The sequence below is a fragment of the Pollachius pollachius genome, assembly GCF_949987615.1.
Source record: "Pollachius pollachius genome assembly, chromosome: 15".
Taxonomy (NCBI): Eukaryota; Metazoa; Chordata; class Actinopteri; order Gadiformes; family Gadidae; genus Pollachius; species Pollachius pollachius.
This window is the reverse complement of record NC_136948.1, coordinates 15146642-15168202: the sequence shown is the minus strand read 5'-3', so window position 1 is coordinate 15168202 and position 21561 is coordinate 15146642. Positions and strand designations below refer to the sequence as shown.

The following is a 21561-nucleotide window of genomic DNA, read 5'->3' as shown; positions in this document are numbered from 1 at the left end:
TAATATGTGGGCTTCTGAAATCGATTTTTTTTCCCTGAGTTCTCTGAGAGATAATTAGCAGGAGCCGCGGTGGCGCTCTCAGGTGGGACTTTGACCCCCGGAGTCACCTTGATAATCCTTCCCGGGGTTTAAAAATGAATCAAAAGGGGGTGGCGGGCGGGTGTGTGTGTGTGTGTGGGGGGGGATACCATTATTCACAGCAGGGCGAGAAGAAAACAGAACCACACAACGCACACTGAATACCTCCGGGGGGAAACCAGGAGCTGCCTTTTTACCTCTAATAGGAATACTTTCAACAGGGCTTTCGTCCTGGCTGTCCTCTCCTCCACTTTGTAGGGCTGTAAGGAAGAGAGAGAGAGAGAGAGAGAGAGAGAGAGACCGTCCACAGTGAGGGGCAGAGCCAGGGAGGTGGGTGTTGGGGACACAGAGTGAGGGGGCATGGGCTGATGGGGGGCTCATTTCCCCCGTTGGCTCTGAATAGAGTCCAGTGAACACTCTGGGGCTTCATGGAACGCCATTAAAAGAGAGACACTGGAAAAGCGTCTATACTGAAATAGTTTTTTTTCTTCCTCAGTGAAATAGTAAAAAAAAGATTAAGGAAAGTTGAATTGCTGTGTGGAGAAGGCCTCTTATAAGTGGCAGAGGTTTAAATACAGTATGTCCAATGACCAGTCTTTCTACACATCGCACAATTTATAATAATGTTAGAGGGGAGGGGGATAAAGATTCTAGCAAATTGTTATTATTGATGTAAGTAACAAAGCCATGGGCAACTCTTGGTTTATAATCTTTGTAATGATAATCGTGGAATCTAATGCGACTGAAAACCAGAGAACGGTATTGCTCAATGCCACACAATGTGTCACCAATATAAGAGATCCTAAGCTTAATAATAACACCCCCCTTGGTCCCATTCTATACAACCAATCTATAAAACCCAGCAGCCCCAACAAACATCTGACAACAGCCTTCAGTGACCTTGTGTCCCCGGGTCTTGTAGCGATCTGGACGTCGGTGCTTCCTCCAGTTTCCAACTATGCGACGAAGAAGAATCACTCCTCCGCTCCTCCTCCTCCTCCTCCTCCTGCTGCTGCTGCTCTTCCTCCTTGGCACACTCCCCTCTGGACCGGGACAGAAGTGTCCTCAGCAGCACTTTGGCCTGCGCAGAGCACAAATTAAAAGCAGCTCTCTTAATTGCCTTCCCGTTCTGGAGGGTAGCGTCAAATTGAAGCGCTGCCAATTAGCCAAGTCACCCCCCCCTCGCTCTGGCTGGTGGTGCCACTGAAGACCACCCTGCCCAACCCCTGGTGAGGGGGAACAATATAACTTCACGCTGTCGTACTCTCTCTCTCTCTCTCTCTCTTATTCAGTCTCCTCTTTAACTACAAAAAAAATAGATTATTCCATCCTCTCACACTTTCCACTTTCACTTCCTCTGCCTCTCTTTCTCTCTCCCCCTCCTCTTGTCATCCATAAGATTATTGAAGCGCCTACAGAATGCAATCAGCCTGGCGTTAATGTGCAACACCTTCCAGAGATCTTCTCATCCCTTGGCTGAGGGGATTGAGACAAACGGCTCCCCTTCCTCCCTCCTCCTCTCCAGCTCATCGCTGCTTCGCCTAGCTAGTGTTGTTGTTGTTGTTGTATCTCCGGGGGAGACAAGGAGTGTTTGTGTGTGACATGAGGAACAGGGAGGTGCTGCTTGTCCATTATCCCCACCCTCTATCCCTCTCCCCCGCTCTCTCTCTCCCCTTCTCTCTCTCCTACTTCCTCACTCCTACTCTCTCCTTCCCCATCTTTCTCTCCTCCTCTCCCCCTTCCTCTCTATCACTCACCTCTATTTCTCTCTCTCTCTCTCCCTCTCACACTCTCTGCGTCCCCCCCCCCTCACCCCACCCCCCCGCCATATCAAAACCCCAGGCATCAACATCATCAAAGAGCGCCTCTCAGTCTCAGACGGTCATTAGCAACTTTTGGGTTTTTAATGAGGTCCAATATGAAGGGGACTGATCAGGAGGGGTCTTTGATGGCGAGCAAACTTTGTGTGCACAGTGTGACACGCTGTTCAACCGCCTTACCAAACTGACACTGGGCGCCATTTCTGTTTATCTGAGAAGAAGGAGTGGAAAATGAATGGATGCAAAACGCCCTGAACTTGCCACTTCACTGTGATGTTGCGCAATACAAAATAAACACCTTATAAAGCAAATTCTATATTGGTCTTGATAGTAGTCTTTGATATCTTTGATTCTCCCTGACCCCCCGGGCGAGGGGCCTTGAGAACACTGGGTCAACCCACTGCATTTTCAGATATCAACGGACACAACTATTAACACTTGGATATTCAAAGGGCGTCTTTGAGAGTGTGTGAGTGCGTGTGTGTGTGTGTGCCTGCCCCCCTCCGCCAGAGTGGCCAGGCGGCGAGAAGAGACGTGAACAGAATGTTTTGCATGCTCTGGCTGGTAAAGAGTAAGCAGAGAGAGAGAGTTAGAGAGAGCGAGTTAGAGAGAGAATGAGTACAGAGAGAGAGAGAGAGAGTTAAAGAAAGACAAAGAGAGAGAGAAAGAGAAACAGAAACAGAGAGAGAGAATGAGCAAGGAGAGAGAGCGCGAGAGAGAGGTAGCTAGAGAGAGGTATATCTAAAGAGAGAGAGATCGTGAGTATCTAGAGATAGCCAGAGAGTTTGCTTAGGCTTTTGCACTTCGATGCGATGATGGAGATTGCGGCGCCCTCTCCTCCTTCTACAGCTCATATTTTCAAGAGCCTCTACAGTCCCTCCTCTCACTCGCACAGCTTCCCCCGCCGCAAGGGAGACAGATTTCTCATGAATAAACGCCCAAAGAAAAAAAACGCTCCAAGATTGTTGATCATTAACATTCAAAATAACATAACCCCCCCAGCCAATAGTCATCTAGATGATTATAAAAGGTGGGTTTAGCTTGTAAGCAGACCCCGTGCTCAGAGCGAAGGCAGAGGGCTCCTAGCATCATCTTCGTGCTTGGCCGTGCTAATATTCCCCATGATTTCCTTTCGGTGTTTAATTGTCCGTGATCCAACCACAGGGTCAATGAGCAGGGGGACATCAAAAGGCTGTGTGTTGTGGAAGAGAAGGTTTAAATGGGAGCTAGGCGACAGCATGACATACCGCCTAATAACCCGTTAAAGGCCCGACACGCTGCTTATTTGGGGGATTTTTCAGGGGGATCCGGCTTTCCCTTTGGTTTTGGGTCAACGTGCGCCGCAATCTGAAGAGCAGGCGTACAACACCCAACACCCTATAATGGCTCAGGTAAAAGCCCCCACAGGCCAGTCTTGAGTTAACAACACCCAAAATGATGCGTTGAGTGTGTGTGGGTATGGTTTTCGTATGTGTGTGCGTTGTGACTGTGTATGCATGTGTCTGTTGTAGGTGTTTGTGTGCGTGGGTGGGTGCTTTGTGAGTTTTGTTGTGTGCCTATATTTTGAGTGCTAATGGTATAAGAGTGAGTGCATGCATGTCAGTGTGTGTATTTGTGTATGTGGGTATTTGTGTGTGTGTACATGTGTACGTGGGTATTTGTGTTTGTGTGTGTGTGTACGTGGGTATTTGTGTGTGTGTGTGTGTGTACATGGGTATTTGTGTGTGTGTACGCGGGTATTTGTGTGTGGAGGGGGTATTTGTGTATGTATGTGTGTGTGTGTGGTCATGCGTGTGTGGGTGTGCACACACGCGCATATGTGTGTGGCCATGCGTGTGTGTGTGTGTGTGCATGCACGCATGTGTGTGCGCGCGTATGTGTGTGTGTGTGTGTGTGTGTGTGCATGCCTGTGTGTGTGTGTGTGTGTGTGTGTGTGTGTGTGTGTGTGTGTGTGTGTGTGTGTGTGTGTGTGTGTGTGTGTGTGTGTGTGTGTGTGTGTGTGCGTGTGCTGCTGCTACCTGGTGGCCGTAGGTGGCATGGCGCGGCAGCAGCAGCGGCGTGAAGAGCTGCAGCAGGCGCTCGGTGCCGATGACGCGGCGCTCCTTCAGCAGAAGGGCGTGCTTGAACCAGCGATCCCACAGCCCAGCGCCGTCAGGGGGGAGGCGTGAGCTGTGGTGGCGGGTAGGAGGGGGGAGACCCATGGCGCACCGAGCAAGAGACCCAGAGAGAAAGAAAGAGAGACAGAGGAAGAGAGACGGAGAGGGTGTCTCATTAGACACACACGTCGGGAGATCAAACACAGCCATGCGCGCGCACACACACACACACACAAACTGCAGGCGCGCAGACACACACAAACATATATATATTTTTTTTAATTGGTCTGCTTTTTAATAAGTAAACACATTGAATAAGAATAATTGTATTTCCCCAAAAGGCTGTTTTATTATACCCTTTCAACACAGTAGACTATGAAGTCCAGTAGAAAAATATATATAAACCCCTCCATAATAAGTCCAAAGACACGCACCAGCCAGAAAGGTATCTCTGCAGAAAAGAAGGGATTTAGCTGGCCTCTGCTGAATGCTTTTTATTGGATTTGAGTGCATGTAATGCCCGAAAGGTCTCGCTCTGAGAATCAATAAGGCGCCAACACGCCTCCTCATTACCCAAACGCACTAGGGAGTCACAGATAGGGCCTTTTAATTTACCCATGACCTTCCCCTGTCCAGCCCAGCCGTGACCTCCACGCAGGCTGTTGGCCACAGGAAGAGGAGTGCATCAAATGGCCGTGTTAACAGACCCGGCTGTTTGAGGCACTCTTAGCGAATGCCCTGGTCTCAAACTGCTATGTAAAAAAAAAAGAATGAGAGGAATAAAAGCACATTCTCTAGAATAAACCGTGTGAAAAAAATGAGATTCAGCCTAAAATGTGTTTTCTCTTTTGTGACTGTTTGAAAAAGGTCGAGAAAAAGGTCTCTTGAACTCTCTGACTTTTTGTAGCAGCTAAAAGCTGGGCTGTGAATCATTCTATTATGGTGCACATTCATTATGGGAGAAGCAGGAGAGATGTCCCCATTCTACACACATACACACTCAGGTAAACGCGAGGTCCTCTCTCTTGCTGGGTCTATATAAAAAGCTGAGGGTTGGCGATAGAGGACTGGAATGCACTGAAGACGTGATGTACGATAACTCTGCCACCTTGGAAAATTGCTTTTTTTTCCTCATCAAACTCCTCTATCTCAAATATGAACTCAGCATCGCAAAAAGTATCAACTTACTTCAGCTATCCTTTTCACAATCTCCTAATCTTGAATTGTACATAGACTCACACAGACACACACACAGACACACACACACGTCTTAACCCTCATGACAACCCACACACCTCATGACCACAGGACGTGAACGTACAAGGTGTAAACAAACACAAAACACAATAGACAAAACATTTTTTTTATGTATCTTTGCTATGCATCTTTCATCATGCATCCGTGTCCCCCCGCTGCCCCAAAGCCCGGGACACTGCACCTGATGTCCTGCGGCTGGGGGCTGCCCTTCTGGCCCTCCACCAGGTCCCAGGGCAGCAGGCAGCCCCTCGCCGTGCTCCAGCACAACCTCTGGAGCTCGCGTAGGACAACCGCGCTGCATTCTTCCAGGTCTGCATCGCTCACACTCAGCGCTCCCCTGTTACAGAGGCTGACCGACATACACACACACACACACACACACACAAACATCCATGTTCAAGCATTCACACATGTACGTACATAAACTTGCGCTTAGGCATGTCAACATGCTTTAGGTTTATTGGATTACATTATTATATTATTATTATATATTATTATATTATTATTATATACATTATATTACGCTTAAACAACAAATGATATCAAAGTCCTCGTCAGTAATGTACTGAGTTTAGGATGTTCATCTTTATGCCACTTAACATGCTGGCATTTACAAGCTTGACATTGATTAATAAATTTATTGTTCATATATTAACATATAATTAGGTGAAGAAAAGACGAAAGAAAGAAGACATACATTTCAGCGGCGCTGCATTCATCCATTCATCCTCAGACACTTTGTGAGCAGAGATCCAATTATGGTTATTGAACGACCGTCGTAAACATAAAAGGCGGAAGAAAAAGTGAGCCGTGATCTGGTAATGAAAACCGATGTCCTACCCCATCCTTCATTGACCCCTTGGAGACCATGGGCCCTATTTTACCGGTCTGAAACGCAAGTGAGAAGCGCCAAGCGCTAGTAGCTTTGTGGGCGGTTCTATGGCAATGCCGCTAATTTACCGGCGCAAAAAATGACTCTTGCGCCCGGCGCAAATCTAAAAAGGGTTGGTCTGAAGTAGCCTAATTACCCGTAGGTGTGGTTTGGGCGTAACGTGCAATAAACCAATGAGAGTGCCAGCTCCCATCCCCTTTAAGAGCCATGAGCGCATTTGAATCTGACAAGTTGATATATTGACAGCGCGTCTGCAGTCTCCAATGAGACAGATGCACATGAATTTCAAATTTCAAATGGCTCAGTTTATGGCCAAATAATACGGCCTAATTCACACATGGAATAAGGTTTTCTTCCACTCGGCAAAGAAAACTTATATGATATAACATATGATATGCGGTAACTGGTTCTATTCAATGATATACGCGATACATTATAAACATTGTTTCTTATCAGTATTGTATGCATTATCGTTATCGACTTGTGTTCCTAATATGCATTTGTCCCCCCATTAATATACATTGCCATGGACTGTATTATGCGTTACGTGTTTAGTTTGCGTGTGTTTAAACAGATGGACGCACGCGCCAGCATTCATTAATTCTTTTACACATACACACACGCGTGCTCGCATTCATTCGTTCTTTTTAACACTCACTCGCGGTAAAACAATGTTTTCTCACGATCAAATACTCATCAATCCTAAAAGTTATGGGCATGTACACGATGTCCACGAAGAAAATATGTGTTTGCTGTACGGTGTTTGCAGATGCATTGATTTAAAAGTACAACTTATTACCGCTGTATCAGCTGTTCTTTCCCAAATAATTTACCAAGAATGTGTGGCTAGGTAGATGAGAGAAGCAAAGTGTATGCGCGAGGTGTACAAGCAACATTATGCATGCGCCCTTAAAATAGCATCTGAACAACGCGCCACTGACTTTAAACCAGGTATTTCCTGGTTTGTGGTGCAAGTGGTTTCTGAAACTGCAAAATAGCACCAGGGAACGTTTGCGCCAGAACACGCCTCCTTCTTTCGCCGAACCGCCCCTTGGGGCGCAAGATCATTCCCTAATTTACCGACGCATGGCGCAGGAGGGAAAAGAACGCTCTGTGCCAGTTGCAAACTATCAACGACACATGCGCCAGTGATTAAGTCAATTGCGCCGGATGCAAGATAGGGCCCCAAGTGTTTATTTGTTGTGTGTGTGTGTGTGTGTGTGTGTGTGTGTGTGTGTGTGTGTGTGTGTGTGTGTGTCTCGTTGCTATCAGAGTGAGGACACTTCATTTAAAGTGAGAGCCCTCCACACCGAGGGTAATACATATCCCTCTGCGTGCGTGAGATTGGCTCAATGACCACTGCTGCACCCTAAAACAACATGGAGGTGGAAGAAGAAAAGACAATGTGCGTAATCAAAATATTCGCATGAAGGGAAAAGGACGTGACAGCGGACAAACAATTTCATTTGGGAAAACACGCACCTGATGATTGCATTGAGTTTGCCGTCCTCAATCAAAGAGGCCAGGTAGGCATCGGCGTGGCAGTCCCGGAGACGTCCTTCGATGCTCTCCAGCAGATAATAGAGTCCTTCATGGGTGAGTCTGAAAGAGCATTACGCATTAAGAGTGTTGAAAGGAAATTATACAACAAAAAAAAAGGGAAAAGAGGTTATTTTATCAATATTCCAACTATTTGTAAAAGGGAGGATGTGTAAAGGGAGAATGTGTATGATCAAAACTTGTGTGATCCACTTCACTCCTTGAAGTTCTCAAGGCCTGCCGGAGGAATGCGGCGGTTAGAGTGCCGGTGCCACAGTTGGGGCCTTCGACTATTCAAATATCTATTGATGCCTCTGGAATGACGGCTTGTACTTGCAAGGTCCACATAAAAAGATGAATGTTTGAGTTAAATTTAACAGCTGGTACAATTTGTTGAAAAGGAATCCTACTAATACTACTAAAGGAGAGCAGGGGAGAAGGGAAAACAAACAAGAGGACTTATGTGAGTAAATATTCGTTCATCGTCTAGTTCAGCCCACAAAAAACGCAAATACGTCAACAAAAACGTATAACAGAGGAGAAAAAAAAGAGTTGCATCTTAGATGGGTTGCATGGGTCAGAGGACCAGCCAACAATCGCAGTTTCTGTGGTCACCGGTCGCTTCCTAGTAACACGCCGACGAAGCTAACTTGCATGTATGCCGACGATCTTACGCTTGGTGCCAGCTACAGCCAAATCCATGTGGCTGAAGTAGCACAGGTGGAAGCGGCCCCAGCCCCACACACCCCTTTCCCTTCCCTTCCACAGCTCCAGAGTGGGCCTTGAAATAGTCACCATCTTTCTGCCTCCACTTTGTACATCAATGCCCTTGAAAAGGAGAGCTTTAGAGAAAAGGGAGAAAGAAATGGAATATGTCGCGTGCTCCTGCAGGTCTCTCTTGATTCATGTGCATTTTATTTTGAGGGGGGGGGAGTTTGTAACTGGGTGTGCAACCTCACTTCATGATTTGCTTGTTCGGCAGCATCTCGACATGGCTGGGGAGTGTATTGTTAGCCGCGCACCCGAGAGAGAGAGAGACAGAGACAGAGAGAGAGAGAGAGAGAGAGAGAGAGAGAGAGAGAGAGAGAGAGAGAGAGAGAGAGAGAGAGAGTAAGAGTGATAGAGGGTCATCCCTGCTCGGCTGTGATATTACCCTGCAGGGTGCATCGCCGCGTCCCAGGTTGGTTCCCCGCGCTCCGCGGCCTCATCTTTGGAGTGATTGGTGTCAGGGGGTTGGAAAGAGATCTTTACACACCATGACGAGTGCAGACACAAAAATGCCCCAAAAAAAACAAATAAACACGAGCACACAATAGGAACGGGCCATAGACAGCGAGTGATAATAGAAGATGCAAGATTGAGCGCAGCAACACCAACAACACCCACCTCATCCCTGCCTACACAAAAGCTGGATACGGTGCAATAAAAGAATAACAAAATAATATCTGCCTTCCATTGTCACGGTTAGCCAATGGCAGCAAGCAGAAAACAGGCATTTTATGGACGGTAAGCGACATGGAGATGGGGGTAAAAAAAACAACACCAGCTATAGCTCAACCATCATCTATTAAGGGGTAACGTGTTGGAAAGGAGGAAAGTGTGCAGCATTATTATGATGAGCCTTGTAGAAAGCTGGGGGATATGTCAGCTTCAGCCGGGGCAATGCCGGAGGTGAAATATAATGGGATAACGTAATGAATTGACCAGGCTTGGTTTTTTACTGCTTGTGAGCTGAATGGAAAGACCGATATAAATTATAACCTTGACAGAGGAAAATAAAAGAGAAACAGAGAGAGGGAGAGGGAGGGAGAGAAAGAGAGACACGGATAAGAGGGAGAGAGAAAGTGGGGGCACAGATTCAAAGTAAGCCTTGAAGACTGCATGCATTCTAAGCTTTACATCAAAGCTTTCGCTGTTCTCTCCCCATAGTCGGAGACCCTTGGTGTTAACAATGGCAGCTGCAGCCTCCCCACCACCACCACCACCACCACCACCACCACCACCACCACCACCACCACTTTCTCCCAACCACAGGCTAATGGTGGCCCCTCCTGAGGTCACACTGTATGGGTGGAGCAAGACCACACAGAGACACGGCCCTGTGCCACAAGCATTCTTCTTCACACTTCACACAAGGAGAGAGAGAGAGAGAGAGAGAGGGAGAGAGAGAGAGAGTGTGAGAGAGAGATTCTCCACATCATTATGGCAACACAAACATCCTCCGTGTAATGTTCGGAAACATAAAATGTGATAGCATCTAAGAGAGGGTGAAGGAGTGAAATGCTGTTGGTTGCTGGCACCCTCTAAATCGCACCAAAAACTGTGTAGCGACAGTTTATGCTTTATATAGTACACAGTTTACACTGTGTACTATATAAAGCATATATGATGTATATATTATTATATTATATATATTCTGTTTATAATAACACAGTACACCAGTTACCTTAAAAAAAACACAGGTAACTAAATATAAAACACAAAAAAAAGAAGAAAAAAAATGTGCAGGGGTTGCAGGGTTGTTGCAAGTCAACAACCTTGCAAATTAAATGCTTTTCGTTAAAAGCATATTTTTCTATTATTCTCTTGAAGGGCTTAGAGGGCTTGTATTTGGAAAGAGACCGGCTTGTATTTGGAAAAAAGGAGGGATATTCTCAGTTTGTATTTTCTGGGCAGGTCAAACACCATTCAAAAGGATCCTCCAACTCAGAAGCCGCCATCATGCTAACCAAGAGCTAACCGTGAGAGCTTGTCCACATCGCCCACCTTCCAGAACACACTCTGTGGCGCCACACATTTGCCCCCTCCTCCGCTGAGGACTTCCTGAAGTCTCTGGAGCAGAAAATTGCTGCTAGGGCATTATCTTGGATTATGGCAGTGCTGTCGGTCACGGGCCCTGAGCGCTCAGTTTAAGGTGCACGGCTGCCACCGCGGCGGCGGCTAATGCCAAAGTTGATGCTAGCACTGCGGCAGCGTAGTGCTTTCACACTCCTGACATAGTATTTATTTATATACAACTACTACTTTGGGTTACTTACTAGGTGATACATTAGGTGTTGTAACTACGTCTGTAAAATGTTCAGCTTTTTTTATTCACAACAAAGATATTCTTGTATTAAGAATTTGAATGACTCAACGCATTTGTGGTTGTCCAGTTAATGTTCGCTCCTCTGTGATAAAATGAAGACATAAATAAATAATACCAATGCTGTGCTTTGGGTCTCCTTTGCTAGAAACATCCTAGATACACTCATATCAGTGGCCTACACCATTACCAGGTTCTACTACAAGTCAAATGAAAATGATTAAAGAAACAACTGTGCACCAGTTTTAAATTAAAAAATAACAAAACATCCTGTAATGTTTATTGTTGGAAAGAATAGCGTCCTATCAGTAAAAATATATGTGTTGTACTACGGTGAGGTTTATTTCATTAAATTTAACTAATCAACCTTTGGTTGAAGGTTGAATCTTGTCCTAAATGGTGTATTATTGACCATAGCAGGTGGGCAATGAACCTTTAAATATAGACATCAGATTTATCTATCTACCTTAGGCGTTCATAATGCAGATTTGGCATGAAGATTATAGTAAAAGGATTAATTGTCATTATTTTCCACAATTACACTAATTATTAACTCCAAAACTGAAACAGCGGCTCTGTACTCTTTACAAGTCAATACAACAGAGCAAGCGTCAAAGCCATGGCAACAGAAAACCCTATTTAGCCATTTCTCTATCCAAATCAAGTGTATGATAAACTGCAGCCCATCAATGAAATGTCATGCCATCACAATTGCTACCTGTCAGCAGCTCATTGGCAATTAGCTTGGCCCTCCAATCAATGCCATACACTGCTGTGTTTGAGGGGCCGTTCAGCCCTCCCCCTTTAACCCACCTCCGCCCGGCTCGGATCGGCAAAGATTAACTTCAATGTAGGGGTCTTCAACCCTCATCTTTGTGATGCCTTCACAATTAGGGGATACACTGAGTAAATCTATCACTGAGGCAAACAAAACAAATGCATGTTTGTCAATGAACGCTGAGGCTGCGATAACCAAGTTACAAATGGTACAAAGCAACATTTACTGTTAGATTGAGAACACTCAATGTTATAATGAATGCAACTGATGCAGATTTCTCAGTTTATCTGTAGTGTCATAAATATATCTTTTTACATAACAAATATATTTGAATTGGTCTTATTTCATATTCACTATATCATGTTAATTTGAATCTCTTTTTTCACTATTTAAAACTGCACTTCTTTCCCAGTAGCTGCTGTAGCAGAACACCTCACTGTGTCCGTTACCATAGAAACCCTCTTCCTGGTATTTGCCATACATACACATCACCGTGCGTGTCGCAGCATTATTATTCTCGTTTTCACCGTTAAGAAGGCGACTCATCAACAGCATTGCCCCCCCCCCAGAGAGAGCACACACAAAGTTACAATCGGGTAGCTCTACATTAATTACTTAAACCATATTGTGAAAAATGCACCTTTTTGTGAGTGCATGTGACCCCGCAGGATCAATCAAGCACCTCTCCAATGACTCATCGCAGCGCATGTGTTTTCTTCTTTTCAACCATACCTTTCTGCGGTGCGTTCTGTAGGTCGTGAATCTGCGTCCGACCGCGACGCGGCCGTGGACGATCGTTGAGGAGCTACAGGGGAGGAGCTACGCCTGGCGGGGGAGGGGCTGGCCATGGACCCTCGGTCGTGGAGGTAGCCCCCGTCGTCGGCCAGTGCGTCCTCTGGCTCCGACTCGGTCAGCGAGATGGACAGGTCGCTGGCGCTGCTCACCGACAACACGCTAGAGCTGGCCGCGCTCAGGTTCCCCTCGCCTTCACCTGAAATCCCCATGTAAACGCAGGACCTCCATCTTTATTGTATCATTCATTCATTGTAAGTGTCAGAGGCTAAGTATATATATTTAAAAAATATACAACGTCATGAATGAATATTTCTTTATCTATATCAGTATCTACATGAATGCAGATCCACTCTTATACAGATATAGATCTGATCCTAGAAAGGCAGGAAAACGATTACACTCCTCCAATCACACCGCAAACCTGGGACTTCCTGCGATTCCTCTCCGGTGAATGTCTGGGCCACTGAATGGGTCACGTCTTTCTCCTCCACGACCGGGGATTGATGGGCGACAGCGTCTGCGGGGGTATTCTTGTACCAAACGGGGCTGAGGTCACTGGCGAATAAAGCACTCTGTTGAGGTCGCGTGGAGGTCGCCGGCAGCGACGGTGAATGCTCAGCCTCACCTCTGGCAGCCTCGCTAGTCACGGTGCGGCCGGACGCGGGTGCGGGCGCCGTCCTTTCACGCCTGACACTTGGATCACAGCCGTCGGGGGAACCTCCGTTGCCCTGATAAATGTCATCTGATAAATTTGCTGGGCCGACGGTGGCAGCCTCTCGGCAGACTCTATGGTCGTTCAAAAGGCCACTCGGAGGGTGTTGGGGGGAGGGTGCGTGGGTAATGGGGGAGCGATGCACCGCCGCCGCTGCTGAGGATGCTGAGGCTCCGCGTGAGGGTGTACTTGCGGCGACAGCTTTGGCGCCGCCAGGGCAGCTCTGGAGGCGTCCCACCAACGTCTCCGGTGGGACGCGGTCGAGGTCTTCGGTGACCTGAGCATCAGGGTATCGCTGGTTTAGTGTGTGTGCAGAATCAACCTGTGAATGAGGATGACACACTTTAATAGAATTATCCAGCAGAAGTACTAAGCACTGAGAATCTTTCTGTGAAAGTGTGTGTGAAAATAATAGAGATTCGTTGAGATCCATTAAACAATGTGCGGACATAAAAGGCCGCACGGCCATGAGGGTGTCTTCTGTGGCAGCTTGCACCGCGGTACTTGGTAACAAACGGTCGGTTTCTTGACAACCCTTGAGACCATTTCTACAAGTTGGCTAAGAACACAGCAAGCGTTTTAAAATCATTGAATCCACAGCTGTAGATTTCCTACTGAAATATAAACCTACGAGCTTAGTCCAGCAGATATTCCACTCAAGTGGCTCAAACTATCCATTTCACATTTTGTCTTAATACGGGCAGTTTTTTCGCGCCAAGGTCAGACTCCTCCTAACCCTTTCTCTTAAAAGGTTGTTTTGGGGATCAATGTTTTAACTTTTAATCTTATTAGCAAGTTTTGATTTGTGTCTGCACTGTCACCGTGGGAGAGGAAGAGCGGCGTAAACAGCCCCCTTCCAAACATCATAAAAAAATAAAAAAACACGGCTTCTGTTTCTTTTCTGATAAGAGTCTTAAATACCAAACAGTTAGCTGCTTAATAACATTCACTGTAAACCAATGCAGCCTTGCCCAGCAGATCCACAAAGTAGGTAAAAAAAAAAAAAGAGGAAAAGTTAATTTCTTGGCTGAGTGATTCCATCGCTAGCTGCAGGGCAAAGTAGAAAGTGTTTCACTAAAGTAGCAATTGATTCTTCTATCAATCTGCCGCACGCGTGTGCTCTTCCAAGGAATGTATTAAATATGAAAATCATATCCCGTTATCGTCCGTCTCCAGCTTTCAGCCCGGTAAGCTTCCCTTAATGAATGCTGCAGCCTGAGGGACATGCACACTGCCAGCCACTGGCTTGTATGCATAATGGAGCGACGGCACCATTTTTGCTCATTACAATACCGGCAGGCTGAGAAAGGGGATATGGGTGGGATGGGGATGGGATGGGGGGTGGGTGGGTGGGACGGACGACGGTGTGCACACAGTTACAAGTGACTGCTCTAGACAGCATGCTCCAAGTTATTATGAGATGCCTGAGACATTTCATCTGAAAGAGCTTTAACTGCTTTAAGTGAAGGGAGAAAAAGGAAGCAGCTATGGGCTTGAACTACATTGCTGGCTCCGATGCGGCGCCGGCGAGGATTAGGCACCTGCGCACCGCCAGATACACAGCCTGGACGTATGCGCCCCTTCTTACACATTCTCCTGCATAATGCCATACGGTCTCTTTGTTGTGCTGAACCTTGACAAAACAACAACAACAACGGCGACAAAGACAACAGCGGCAGTTTGTTTAAGATTTGCATTGCCCCTTGTATTGAGTGCAAATTTGATCACCAAAAGCAGGAAGCCGGCTTCTGTGTGATCACTCAACAAAAGGCCTATGCAGAACAAAGAACATTTTTCCATTAAATTGTGACTATATTTGAACCGGAACATTTGAATAACAACAAGACTCTTTTCACAAAGCCATTATAAGCCAGCTATAAATAAAGGGACGCCCTTAGCTTGACAGACAAATTAATGTTTGTGTGGTTAAATAATACATTTGAGCTGATATTTCTACTCACTGTGGGTTAGTAATTCTTAAAATGTATTTGACTTGAACAGAGGCATATTTATATTTAAAGCTATGTATATATGGTTATGGTTACCTTTTGCTCATTAGACTTTTGTTCTTTCTTTTTCCTTCCAGCCATGAAATTGGAAATGCGATCCGAGTGTTCAGCCTGTATACAAAAATAAAAACACATAAAACCGCTTTCTTTGTGGGCGGGTTCATTATCTAACCGTTTGTGCACATCAGATAGCCGCCAAATAATTTAAACAATTTAGCAACGGTGACGCAGTGATTACGATATTCCCAAAAGGGCCTAACATTATTGAACATGCAAATCGCAAACACCAGGGATTGTGTCCACATGATAATGCTGCGTGGTGAACATCATCTGCCAACAGAGGGGCGTGTTGCATGGGATCAAGTCAGTGGAAACGGTATTCCCTCATGAATGCCCCCCCCCCCCCCCCCCCCCCCCCCCCAAGGAGTCTGTCAACACTCTTAATTAATTATCTGATAGGCCAGACTGACCATGCTAATCCAAATTCCAATCAAAGAGTCTTAATTGCACTGGCGAGATTAACTCAAACAAACCGACTAACCTTTCAACTGAGATTTCCTTTTTTGTGTCAATTTCTCCGGACAATAGCTAGTACAGTATCAGTCAAATAACTATTCCGGCTAACCATTTAGAATGCCAACATCCCAAACCCTAGTAATATGGATCATTAATTAAAAGGAATTACAACAATTACCTTCAAAATGATGACCCTGTTTTTGCTTTTGAGAGTAAGTGTGAGTGTGTGTGAGAGTGTGTGTTTGTGTGTGTGTATTCACATCCACTAGTGTTTTTTGTGGATGTAATTGCATTCATTCCAAACACAGAAACATGTAAACACCAAAAAATGAAACAAATTTGCAAGATACACCTTCATGGATATAAGGAAAAGCTAGACCAGAAATAATAAATAAAATGTATTACTCATAAAAGCATTAAGAGGAAGCAAACCTACTGCTTGAGGGGAGAGGAGTAAACCTCTGGAGCACTTCAGAGTCTCTATATTGGGCAATTATCTCACTGAGTCATAATTAACCAATTTTGTTAATTCGATATTAAGCTGTCAAGCACTGCCATTGAGTTTTAAGTGATAATCTGACTCGCTCATTGTTTTTTTCTCTTGCTCATTTGCTTGCAGTGATAAATAGAGACATTTGAGTGGTGCTAATGCTACACTAAGCAAAAGCTGGTTAATATTCCTGTAGTGTAGGAAAACTGAAAATTACTCCAAGATAGCGATGCAATTATTTATAACCATGTGAAACATCAATATTACGTACTATAAATGATAATTACACGTTCCCAGCCTCAAACACAGAACTTTTAAAGCATGCCTGAGTTTAACTATTGCATACAATTACATTGTGCTAACTTCATATTGAACCTTTGTAAATAAGCTATACAAATCAAACAAATGGCTCACATTGCACACACTGCAGTTCCAATCAATTAAAAAAAAAATTGCATGCACACGTATGTGTAGATGTGTGTGTGTGCATGCACATTTGAGAGAATGTGTGTCTGTGGGTGTGTGTCTGCATGCTATCTGTGTGTGCATGAGTGAGTGTGTTGAACCTTTTGTTGTTGTAGAGTGCCACAGTCAGGTGTGTATGGTTTTGTGTGTCTGTTTTTATGGATGTGTGTGGGTCTGTATGGGTGTGTGTTTATGTGTGCAAGCATGAGTGTATGTGTGTGCGCACGCATGTGCGTGTGCGCTTGCAAGTGAGCGAGAGTGTGTTGAACCTTTTGTTGTTGTAGAGTGGCACGGGAAGGTCCATATTCCTTCAAGCTCATTTCTATGCACTTCACATCTCTCAGAAGCTCAAGGTTTCTCATTTTTGCACGCTTTTCCCTCTCACAGATTTCTTTGAGATAGCTGCGCAGTTTGGCACACTTTATCTGTGAGCTGAGGGCGGTGGAGAACCATTACTTAAAAGAAACATTATCTAAGAGCTTTGTCAAAAACAAGGACTAGACTTTTCTAGTTATGTACAGTATCACTCACATTATATCTATAAACACATCATGCATGGATACATATATAACCTAAGATAACCAATATGTAACATATAAATATATTTATATCTAATATCAGATGAGAATCTAGTATGTTGGCATATAATCGAGTACCTGTTTTGTATATCACTCTTGACAGGACCTAGATGAGTGAATTTGCAATATAGTTGACTTGAATTACTTAGGTGGATATAACTTTATTGACTTACATTCTTGTATCAGATAGGGAGTAGGCAAACAGCTCCCTCTCCAACTCCAGCCTCCGCTTTTCCCTGCAGGAAGAAGTCAGCGGGATAATCATCTAAACGAACTGTTTAAGCAGTTCGGCCTTAAACAATTTTGCGTTTATTTTCATTCTTTGAAGTTGTTGATGGTCGATGCTTATCACAAAACAAAACCCTAGTCGAGAGGTAATAGCTCTAACTAACGTTACTGTAATTAGCGATGCGTTGGTTATTTTAAGGTAAACAGTGTTTCCGTAGAATACATACGTTATGTAAGCATGTATGCTTGCGTATTCATTTTACGTACATGCAAAGTTGTAATCATCTCCAATAGTAAAGATGATTGTTTCTAGAGAGCTAACGCGTAGCTGTGCTGCACAGCGCCAGAGTTGCAGCACCTTGTCTGTGCTAATCTAGCTTGCTAACTAGCAAGCACTCTGTTTCAGAAGGCTGGACAATCTAAGAATGTGTTATGTTATGGACGCGTGCATTTAAGCGAATAATAATGTAAACACTTACCTTTCGTGCATACTTTGCTGAATAGATCCAATCTTTTCATAATACCGATTCTCATTGTGCGTGCTGTTTTCTAAGTTCATGCTTCGTGTTACGTGGAGGCGGCGAAATGTGTTTACACTGGTTACCATGAGAACGACTACCCAGAATTCCTTGGTGGTAAACAAACGGACCACGTGGGCAAGTTCTCAAATGTTATCTCCAAAGCACTACTTTCCCAATTTTTCTAATAATTGTGCTGTTTAAATGTATTAACTGATGAGCTGAATCTAGAATAGTTTTAGCATACAGTTGTTTTAATTAGCCCTCAGCCTGAAGACATAACCTTTTACCTGAATATTTGATCTCCATATGACATCTCCGTTCGTAAGTATAATAAACAATATCGATGAAATGGGCACACAACCCCTTGATTAGTTTGACCTAGGATTACACATTCCATGCTAAATGCTAACGTACTGTACATTACTTGCCTTTCAGTTTTGTACGCTTATTGGTCTGATATGCCACAACTTTATCAGGCACATTTTCCGATTCGATTTCCTGTTTCTGTTATCTTATCTTATTTTCCAAAGTTCACTACTGACAGCTCTTTCAATGTAATTTTGTGTCCTTCGTGCGGCAGTTTGTCGACTTGTCATAGCTCTATCTTCTTGCCAGGGTGCTGTAATTGGCATGTCCTCAGAATGCAGACCCTAATCAAGCAATTTCCTCAATTCAATTCCCATCATAAAGCTCTTTAGCTGTTGAACTGGGGAGTTTTGTTGTCCATTTGTCATGCTAATGTACCCTATTCAGAATCTCTCTGTGAGGCTATTTGTTGTGAAATAAATCCCCCTTTTTGCATCCTACAAGTATAATTGATATTTTCGCAAGGTTCTTTGTTCAGCAGAGGGCTGATAGGCAGTGCATTGAGTTAATGAAGGAAATATGTCATTCTGCATGCACTCAAAGAAGATATTTTTTAAGTGTTCAACATCATTGGTCATAATACTAGGCACTCTCACAATTAGATTGGTAATGGCTTTCATTAGGAATGAGTATCGAAACCACCAAGTATAATAGTTGTGGTCCCCTAAATCCCAGCTAGACAATTGCCCCCCAAAATTAGCTTCACTAACCCATGATACTTTCTATTTTTCGAATTATACAGGGAGATGGTGGTTTTAAAATACGTAACCTCTTTTCAGAATACAGCAATATTGTTTTGTTTCATCTTCCCTCTGAATAGAGACAAATTGTGAGTGTTCAAACACACACTCACACACACACACACACACACACACACACACACACACACACACACACACACACACACACACACACAATCATACACTGCACCCACCCACACACACAGCTCTTGATGCACTTTAACAGAGGTCACGATTTGCATGAGAATTAACAGCTAGTCAATTAAATTGATATTCAGTGCACATCTCCCTTGCATCCTTCAGACCTTTCTTTGCCTGCCCTGCAGATCCTGTTCTCGCCCGCAAGCTAGTCTGAAACATCTGTGCAGTTGATAATTTGTTAAATAGCTTACACAAAAATAGCAATTTACCCTGATAGAAACCCAATTTCCCCATTTTCAGAGGAGAATCGAGCATTGGGCTTAACGGTGACTAACATGATGGGTTATCAGGGTTTCGTCCTTTTAATAAGTCTCGTGGTTTTTTTGTGTGTTTTTATACCTTTCATACTCTTTTCACCCAAAAGTGAAAAGGTACTTTAAGGTTAATTCAAATTCTTGACATCCATCTAGAAGTATGAGTCAAAATAAAACCAGGCATAGGAAGGTTGTCTGTTGCCTTTGTTTTTCAAGCCTTTATTTTCCATTCAAATGTACATAAAGGCTTTTCAACCACACAATATTGTATTTAGTAGCAGTATTGTAATATTGTTTGCATAGATTCCAGTCAGTGTATTCATACAAATCATGCCATGACATTATGATCCCAGAGTGCATTCGACATCAGAGTGTAAAAGCTTTGAAGTTCTTTGCATTATTTGAATGGTCACTTGTTTCTAATTGTCTGATACTGGCAGGGAAAGATTTTCGACCATGCTTGTTTCTCCATTTCATCAGCTACCCACTCGCTCTCTCAAATGGATATCAGCAATATAAAATGTTTGAGCTGACAATGTACATTAGTGTTGGTAGACTATAACTGAGGGATACACTATTGTGACTGGGATTTCTGTATTCGATACATTTGCATCCATGTTCTCAAATGTTGGCACTTAATGCTTAATTTCCGAGTCTAATTTTTTCCAGTCAAGATGATCGCAATTAGTTAAGTGCTGTCAAGTGGATAAAAATGTGAAACAAAATCCAATTTATAATTTCATGGGAAAGAAAGCTGACAAAGTAAAATTGGATAGAGGGAAAGCTAGTTTCCAGTGTTTGCCTTTCGGGTTTAAAAGAATGGACTGATACAATATACATGATTGAGTTCTTGATGATGACTAAAAACATCATGCAAAAATATAGGGAGGGGTAACCCTAGACACTATGGCGCATTGCCTCAAGACAATTTGAGAGCCTTACTTTGAAATGCATGTCCCTGTAGCTTATTAGGGTAAGATTGGATGTTCTAAAGGCATACGCTCTGCGGAATGCTAAACCATCTGGAACGTTATTGTGAAAAATCAACCAATGTAGTTTCATTCATAGGCTATAGGTTATCTCTCCAGACGCAAAGGGTTCAGAATGACTGTGTATCCTGTTATCCATTGCGTACCAGAATCAGTGGCCATCAGAGACCCGATGCACTGTGAGGTTGCACTTGTTGTTGTTTGTTCTGCAAAAACATCAGGGCAGTCTCGAGTGCCGTCTGAGCGGACAAAGGCCCAGTGTGGCGCCCGCGAACAAACGGCACACAGGGGATGGGAGCACAGTGTCCGTTTGTCTGCCCCCTCAGACCCTGCGATGTCACACTATTCTAAGTGGGACTCATTCACATCCTTATCCTTTGTTCCACATTAGCATTATAAAATGTGACTCTTCCGCTTTCAACCGGACCCAACTGGTGTCATCCAGATTCGTACCCATCTTGTTGACTCGCGGTCTGGCCGCCACGCTCTGGTTGGTGGCAGTGGGACAGCGGTATCAAATAGCAGGCTGACAAGAGGCTGTGCGCCTGGGAGTTTGAGTGACGGCTGATAGCGGCTTCGGTGTGGCGCCATGCGGCGCAGTGCGGATTACAGCCGCGTGTGTGGGGTTGTCACGTGATTGGCAGTGTGTTTGGATCATGTGCGCGTTGGCAGTTATGAGTTGACACCTGATCGCTGGCTGTTGGGTCATGTCGGCCAGACTTATCCCAGGCCCCCGTTAGCACAGGGACAAACCTCCTCTCGCTCTCCATGCAGTGGGTCACAGCGCAAGACTGGTGTCTTGTAATGCATCCGCAGTAAGCGTGTAGGATCTTAGCTTCGAAGAAGTCCAAGCTCTGGAATACATTTATATAAGCTCTAACAAATGGGCGATAATAGGCTATATTTTGCAGATGTCACATGAGTGAGAAGATGTTTCTGTTACTATGGATTTTGAGATCAACAGGATGTATTGTTATTCCAATTGTAATATTGTTACATTTACATGGAAATGCAATTACCATATATATACAAACTGTGTTAAAAGTCCTAGGCTCTACCATTTCGTGGCATCTCCAGGGGAGCCTAGCAGCCCTATGTCTGCCTGTTAACAGAGCAGTAGACGATGTATTACGGACACCACTCCCCACATCC

The 21561-nt window shown here is 44.4% G+C and overlaps 1 protein-coding gene across 1 annotated transcript in view; it reads right to left on the bottom strand.

Moving 5' to 3' along the window:
- The window catches only part of kiz (kizuna centrosomal protein), a gene marked incomplete at its 5' end in the record, with an annotated part of 29555 nt that extends 11610 nt beyond the window's left edge, over positions 1 to 17945 (bottom strand). The window contains 11 exons of the mRNA XM_079753075.1: positions 276 to 338; positions 979 to 1159; positions 3917 to 4067; positions 5433 to 5600; positions 7626 to 7745; positions 12278 to 12536; positions 12762 to 13374; positions 15098 to 15172; positions 16802 to 16964; positions 17284 to 17346; positions 17818 to 17945. Coding sequence (XP_079609201.1) covers positions 276 to 338; positions 979 to 1159; positions 3917 to 4067; positions 5433 to 5600; positions 7626 to 7745; positions 12278 to 12536; positions 12762 to 13374; positions 15098 to 15172; positions 16802 to 16964; positions 17284 to 17346; positions 17818 to 17945 — 1984 coding nt within the window. The remainder of the gene's footprint in view (positions 1 to 275; positions 339 to 978; positions 1160 to 3916; positions 4068 to 5432; positions 5601 to 7625; positions 7746 to 12277; positions 12537 to 12761; positions 13375 to 15097; positions 15173 to 16801; positions 16965 to 17283; positions 17347 to 17817) is intronic.
- Between the last annotated feature and the right edge of the window lie 3616 nt (positions 17946 to 21561).